The sequence below is a fragment of the Fulmarus glacialis genome, unplaced genomic scaffold (assembly GCF_000690835.1).
Source record: "Fulmarus glacialis isolate BGI_N327 unplaced genomic scaffold, ASM69083v1 scaffold16181, whole genome shotgun sequence".
Taxonomy (NCBI): Eukaryota; Metazoa; Chordata; class Aves; order Procellariiformes; family Procellariidae; genus Fulmarus; species Fulmarus glacialis.
In genome coordinates, this window is record NW_009193578.1 from 11296 (window position 1) to 18966 (window position 7671).

The window sequence follows — 7671 nt, forward strand, 5'->3', positions numbered from 1 at the left end:
GCAGTCAGACAGTGCTAATGTTGTTACCAGAAAGAGAGCAACAGGGGAAGCATGCAGCTGCAGGCAGAAAGAAAGATGAGACTGCAGCAGCCCAAGCTTTAATCAGCTTTAATTTCTGTGGAACCACATCTTTAGTCATTCAAGTGAACTCACGAAGTTCTTTAGTGTTATCATATATTGGTTTTAATATGTTTTTTATACATTTAGGTACAAGTCAGGAAAAAAAAGAAACAAACCTATGTCTCATGCTGTGAAAGTGTTGGAATTAAACCAGTCATGTCTGCATGATGCTGCTGTGAGCTGGTCCACTGTTTGCCAAACCAAGACTCCTGTTGTTAACGTTCAAAATCCAGCAATTACTAATGCCAAGTAGCATATTGCATGGCTATCCGTTTTGATACGACTAACTTCCACCCAGCAAAAAACCGTAATAAAGATAGATTTACATACTAGACTCTCCTGGCTCTGCATTCGCTGCCAGTCTCACACCAAAGAGTTGAAAGAACCATCAGGGAGCTTTTCTGCGTAAAAGAACAATCTCTTCTGCAGTCACAAGCCCCAGCTGTTTCTTTCATATAAACTCTGTTTCAGAATTGTCAGAATTACAGGCTGATAAATAAAATCAGAAAAATAAGTGAATAAAAAGAGATGGGGAGGAAAAAATACTTTCCAGTCAAAGCTCAACATTAAAGGCATGAAGGTTCAAGAAGGCTGGTAAGATAGCAGGAGCTGAAAAAAATGCCAGACATACTCTAGGTCAATACCTCACTATAGGTGAGTGAATATTCTACAGATCCCTGAATTTCTGAAGGCTGTGTGAAGCCATCAATGACTACATAGTTTGGTCCTCTTGTATAGTGTAATCTGTAGAGATTTGCCTAGTTGTTCCTGCTGCAAGCACATAATTTTTCATTGAACCAGAGCATATATTTAGAAAAGGCCTCTAGGACTGATTTAAGGACTTCAAGTGATGCAGAACCACTGTGCCTCTAGGGTGATTGTTCCAGTGGCTTCCCAACCTCAGGGTTAAGCAGATGGAACATGTTTGGCTTTAACTTTCAAGCACTTATGGAAGACTTCTATCCCAATGAGTTTCAAAGCTTTTCAAAAGTTTTAAAATACTTTATACAAAAAATTGTCTTCCACTTTCTCTTTTAATGCAGCCACTTTGACGGTGATACAGAAGCCTTTCCTCCAGCATGCAACAGCTCTACCTAGCACTTGAGCTAAATACTCAAGAAACAGCCAGAGCTGCCAGCAGTAAGGGAGAGGAGGATTTAGGAAAGTCGAATGCGCTTAAGAAGCCAGTAAGTTTCACAGTGCTAATGTAACACTCGTAAGGGTACAGAAAAGCACCTTGGACACAGAAATGAACTGTTCTGGTCAGGAGCTTAACATTGGCCTTATCCAAAAGATACTACAACTCCAGCTGCTGGCTGAACTGTAGCAACACATGACAATTTCAACCCCTTGACATTTCTGGTACCCTCGCTGCATCCTGCGGTGAAGAGCTTTTACTGAAAAGCTTCCCTTGCAAGTTGTCAGCCTAGGGTGGCATCTTTGGCATGATAACTTCACATCTGATAGCCTAGCTCTGGGCAGCACAGAGACACGACTGATGAAGGCACGATCTTCAATAATATTTATCTATTAATTGTACCTTTTGTATGTGTCTTTGATGAGAGTGACTGATAAGGCCAGATCTCAGACTTTGTTATCCAGCCATGACTTTTAAGTGTGACTTCACAGCATGTAATTCATCTGAAGAGGCTGTTCTACGCTGTCACCATGGATGCGGTTGAACCCCCATTATACTAATAATAATGTATGTTACTATGAGATCTCTTTTTTAGCGTCTCAAGAGGAGGTTATCTTTCTCAATTAAAGAGCAAAAGTTAGGTGGGAAAAAGAAAGAAAAAATACAGAGAAACAAGGATCAACGTGTCTTTTCCCTGAATTTTATGTTTGTCATTTGTGCAAATGACCTAGAAAAAGCCAATGCCTGGGAATTAAGTTTATTTTAAGAGCTCTCCAAATATGAAATCAGTGACTGGTTTGAAAGAAGGTTACAGACAAAATCAAGCTGTCATTTGTAGTTCGCTGTGGCCCTGCTCTTTAAATCCATTTTCAAGAAGGCTGCATCCACTCTCTTTTTCCTTCAGTGCCCACCTTGCAGGCTCTCACTCTTGGAAGCAGGGAGATAGAGATTGTGACCATCAGCATCAGTTCCCTCAAAGATGTAACCGGGTGGGTCTTTGTAAGAGGCCAAGCATCTAACAATGCTCTTTGGTGTGTAGCTGGTAGTATAGATGGTTTTAGCATCTAGCAGAGTGTGATGCTTTGGGCCTGACCAGCCAGGTTTACAGCTCTTTGTAACTGTGAGCAGATGAGGCACATAATGGGTCTGAAAGGTAGTCAAGCAATCCATTGGTTTTGCTGGGAAAGTCAGTTCTGGAGCTTGAGTAATAGGTTTTAGTCTCTTGCACAGCCAAGGCTTATAGTCTTCCTTTGTTACAGAAGAGCTATTGAATGGCTCAGTACTTTTTTTAAGCTGAGCCAAAGATCGACACATCTTGGCTGGTTTGCCATTTGTGTGCTTGTAATGCATCTGAGTAGTGGTGTGAAGGTCCATTTTCTCCAGAGGAGGAAGATATACCTCAGGTTGTTTGGTGAACATGGGAGTCCATGGCCAAGCTTGGTATTTTTCCTGAAACTCAGTTGTAGAGGAAAGTGGAAGATCATGGAGAAGCTTCGGCTGGTATGGTTTTGCCAGCTTGGCTGGATGACCAGCCAGCCCCTTGTAAGAAACTTTGTGGGTAGTGAGGCCATCAAATGGGACCTCATTGACCTTGTATTTCTCATATTTATGGACATAACGTTTCTCCATAGGATGTGGCACATAATTCACTCTATAATTGGTTATATTCTCAAAGGGAGCCTTGCTTTTCTGGACCAGATTCAGAGGTTTGCAGCTTTGAGTGGCAACTGGCCCCCTGTAGAGATAGTCGTCCTGGACAATGGTTCTGTGGTCAAATTTTTCTTCTGATGGGTGAAACCTGTTGTTTGGTCTGATCAGCTCTGTCTTTGGTTCATTCCATAGCACATAGTCATCTGAAACATAAGAGGAATCCTATCTAAGTACTCAACTGAAGTTCTTTGGTGAGTTTAGGCATATACTATATTATGTTTTGATTATTACATTTTCTATTGTAATATTTGTTGATGTTGTAATGACTGACAAATCCTGTTAAAAGAGTTGCTGTAGAAAACATTATACACTACTGTGCTAACCCCTGGAAATGCTTAGCATCTACACAGAAAATGGAATGAAAATAGTCCTGTACCCACCCATACCTACAGAGATGGTGAAATACAACGTAGAAAGATTAAATTACATTCTCAGTCTTGCAGAGATGTTTTCTGCACGTGACTGAGTGGGTGCTATCCTCACGCTCAGTCAACCAGAAATCATGAAAGTGGAGTATCATGGCACTGACTTCAACCCCCTTCATTTACCTTCCTGCAGCTATGTTGTGGCTGGCTCAGAGCACAGGCAGGGTATGCCTATGTCTGCAGAAGGCTGTTCAGGTGTCTCCCACAGTACCTCTGGGACAAGGAGAACCAGATGTCCACCATTCCACTCTAAAGGCCAAGTCGCAGAGCTACCCTTCCTCTTTGTACCTTCTCATTTGGGGTTGACCTGATTTCTCAACTGCACAGATGTGATGCTGCCTACTGTTTGCTGAGTTCATCTTGGTGTCAGCAAGCTGTGCTGTGTGGCATCTCCTCTGCTCTTGGCTTTGCTCTCTGTGGTACTCCTGCTGTCAGTACAAGCAGGAACCGAGAAGGAGCTTGTAATTCTGTCTCCAATTCTTCCTTATTAGAAAAACTGTGCTGGACTTTGCAGACCAAGCCTACACAGATCTGAGGCATTGAATCATACCGCAGAGATGGCTCATACTCCAGAAATCTTGCTATCCAAATTAATGACTAAGAAAACATTTTAGGTGGCATTTTAGAGACATTCATATCTTCCTTCTTTGGCAGGATACTGGGAAAAAAAAATGAGGCACTGAGACTTAAAAAGATTTGCACTCAGTCACATTAGAAATCTATTGCAAAGCTGCCTAACTCCCCGACCACTGCTGCAGCCACAAGACCATCATTTTTTCCCTTCCTAGTAATCTTGTGCAACTTCCCCTAGAGAGCATTATGGTTACTGGTAGGAAGTTGAAATGAGATAGTCTTGGAGCTAATCCAAGTCCTTTTTTTTTAATTTTCCCTCCTTTCAAACCACACTGAGAGTCATGAGGCAAATAAGCTTCCAGCTGACTCTGCACAGGAAGGAAGTCTGGATTTCAAAGTACTAGAGAGTAAATGATGCAGTTAGGTATCAGGATATTTGAACTCTCCAATCCAAACAGTGTTATTCCTTTTGAATGGCAGTGGCTATTGTACTGCACAAACACAATTACACAAAGGATGTGTTCATTACAATGTGAAGTTGACCAAAAAAAAAAAGTAACTTTTTGCCCCAATTAAATATCCTTTTAAAGTCCTTCTGGTTCAAATCAAGTTGCTCTGCCCTGGCGCAAGGTCCTGGCCCTTGGGTACGGAGCTGCCCTCATGCTGCTAATGACTGCAGTCAGCTGAGAACACGGGTCTGCTTCTGTGCACCGGCATAGACATTCATTTGACACTGTTGGTGCCACTGAAGCCCAGGCTGCGTGCCCTGCTAGTGCCACGGGTGTTTAAATGCCCCCGGGTGTTCCTGTTTCTCTGGACGAATAGGAGGTGTCCAGGCATCACCGCACTGGTGGGATGCTGACCTTCTGCCAAGGGTACATCATTTTCCTGGAGAGATGGACCAGCAGGCTGAGCCACAAGCATATACGGACACGTGCCATTACAGGGAATGTATTAATAAAGTGTTAAAAAGTGAGAAGCTAATGAGATTCAGCCCATCTCTAAGCAAGGGTTCATTCAGAGATTTGACATTTCAGACGCCAACCAAGAGTTACCAAAAAATTTTTTAGGTTCTCCCATCGTCTTTGCTGGAAAATAGTCTGAGCATTTCGGACATAACCGCAGCTTTTGCAAAATATTCAAAATATGACAAGCAAGTCCATCTGTCTTCAATTTTAAAAATTTACAAGCTCTACACATTTGGAGACCTCTTAGGCATTATGAATTTATTTTACTTAGTGTAAGCCAGCAGTGCTACTATTCCTTCAAAATATGTTACAATTTTATTGTAACTCTAATTCTTCTCCCATAGATATTAATAGTTTCCCATGTAGCACAATCTTGAAAACATTAGGGGATACAGGAGGGAATGGAGGATATGAACCATATGTTATTGGAGGGTTAGGCACACCTTGCTATAACCAAGCAAGACAAAACTAAAATTAGGTTACGTACCTGCAGATGGATAGAAACAGCTACGTGTGTAGCTTGGAGGAGATGGTAATTTTGAAACCTTAAGTTGCAAAGTCATCTGACAGTAATTGTGATATGCAATAGCATCATCTTAAACCTGCAGTGTCATTTGGGATATGGTGTATTCAGTGCGAAGGAGTATGACAATACAGTAAGAAAGGCCATTTAATACCAATGCAGCAGTGTTTTATATGTTGCTTAAATATTTGAATTATGATAATTAATTGAATACCATGTTTCAGAATTTCACATTTGAGTAGTGATCAGTAAAACCTAGCAATGCTTAGAGAATAGCACAATGAAAAATTGTATTTTTTGTGAACCTGGGCCTTTAAAAGGGAATTTATTTACTATGCAACTTGATCTTTGAGGGGGTTTGGACGAAGATTTTCATTTGCAGTGTTTTGAAAAATACTGCAAATTATAACCAAATGTGGCTGTGATACATTTTATTAGAGCTCCGGAGTAACAGTTAAGGTTCTGACCTAAACACTGATAAAAGACATAGATATACATCTGGTTCAGATACAGAGAAGTTAAGGATATCTAAACACAGAAGGAAAGATCCTCCACTTGCGCAAAGCAGTCTTTTTTTATTGGCTTTACTGAAGCTATTTCAATGAATACCATCTGGTGACATTGCCTATGCAAAACAAAGTGTTCAAAATTATGTAAACGTGGGTATTTTGCACCTGTGGGTCACAGTCTTCATGACTCAAGTCATTCTAAATGGACAGTATTTCCTGTGTGCGTAATGTAAAAATTCCAGTTTATGCCGTTGCAAACATGCAGCTGCACTGAAGTCTGACTTTCAGTCATTTCAGCATAATCTTAACACTGCATTCACATATCTTTCATTTCCTTACTTCCTTTATCATTTTGAGTTTTAAGAAAAAAATTGTTTCTGTACATTGGGACAAATCTCAATGACAGCACCAATCATAAGCTTTTATACTTGCACAGCATAATTTAAAAAAAAAAAAACAAAAACAAAAACAAAAACAAAATAAAATAAAATAATTTAAAAATCTTTTAAGAAATACACAAATGCTAGCTATCTGCCTAAGAACGTTAGCTAGCCGGAAGGTGTGCAGAGGGGAGGCAAAATCCTCTGATTTTCTACTTATGACTTACTACCAAAACTAGCACAGTTACTGTAACTGTGTAACTGACAGTTTTCCCGCAGTACATGCAGAAGAGAATTCATGCTGGTGAAGAGGAAGGAACAAAGCTCCCACAAAGACAAACCACCTACACCAAGTTACTGCTACTGAGAAACAAGAGCACAGTTAGATGCATAGTTCATCTGTTTTACCAGAAGTAGAGCTTGACTGCTTTGGACTTTTGTGTGGAACTTCTGTGTGTCTGTAATTCCCACGTACGTCTCTTGCACATCCACAGATTAACTCTGCAGCACACACCAAAAGGGTCCCATGCTTCATGATCTGCTCAGACCTAGCAAATTCTGCATATTTTAGATGTGTCTGATCCACTGAATGTGTGGACCAGCCCTGCAGTATAGCAAGATTATGTTCAGTATATCCTAAAGATGATGCTGCTGGACCCACTTGCAGGAGTTCACATGGCCCTACTTCTACCTAGGGTGCCTGTAGGCCTGTCAGACATGCAAAGGGGGTGAACTCAGAGAGGTCCCAATGCTACCATTAATGCGGGGCTGTATTCCCAACAATGTGTGTCTGTGTGGTTCCTGCACAGCTTGTTGGCATACATAGACAGAAGGAATAACAACTGCACACTGTTTTGATCTGTCTCCTTAAAAAATGAAGCTACTGGTGAAGTCCTGAAAGAAGCTGCAAGGGCACGTACCTTCGTAAGTGGTTCTTGTATCCATCTTGGCGCTGGGGATGCGTCTCTTCACACAGGGGATGCACGGAGGTACTTGAGAACTAGGGTAGGAGTTATAATCTTGTTTATAAGTGGAGGTCAAATCCATACTCTCATCACTCTTGACGTGCTTTTCAGGTGGTTTAAGTTTCTGTGGCAGCACTTCATAAGCTATGTAATCTCTCCTGTGAAGAATAATTTCATTATGTCTTTTGTCTTAAGGAAAAAATTATGTTCTTTTTTCTGGACACAAAAAGAAATTAATACTTCCCTTTACCTCCACAGCCTAAGAAAGTCTGGATAGGATAAAGCAGTAATGAAACACACAAGCCTTTCACATTTGGAAACATAGACTCTGAAAAGGGCAGCTCTGGACAACCTCAGGCA

General features: G+C 41.0%; 1 protein-coding gene across 1 annotated transcript; it reads right to left on the reverse strand.

Moving 5' to 3' along the window:
* Nucleotides 1-2169: 2169 nt before the first annotated feature.
* LOC104083858 (protein FAM154A-like) lies at nt 2170-7469 on the reverse strand (the record flags this gene model as incomplete). The annotated part of the gene is made up of 2 exons (XM_009587505.1): nt 2170-3111; nt 7267-7469. Coding segments are annotated over 2 exons (1145 nt in total), but the record flags the coding sequence as incomplete, so codon positions are not given.
* Nucleotides 7470-7671: the final 202 nt, after the last annotated feature.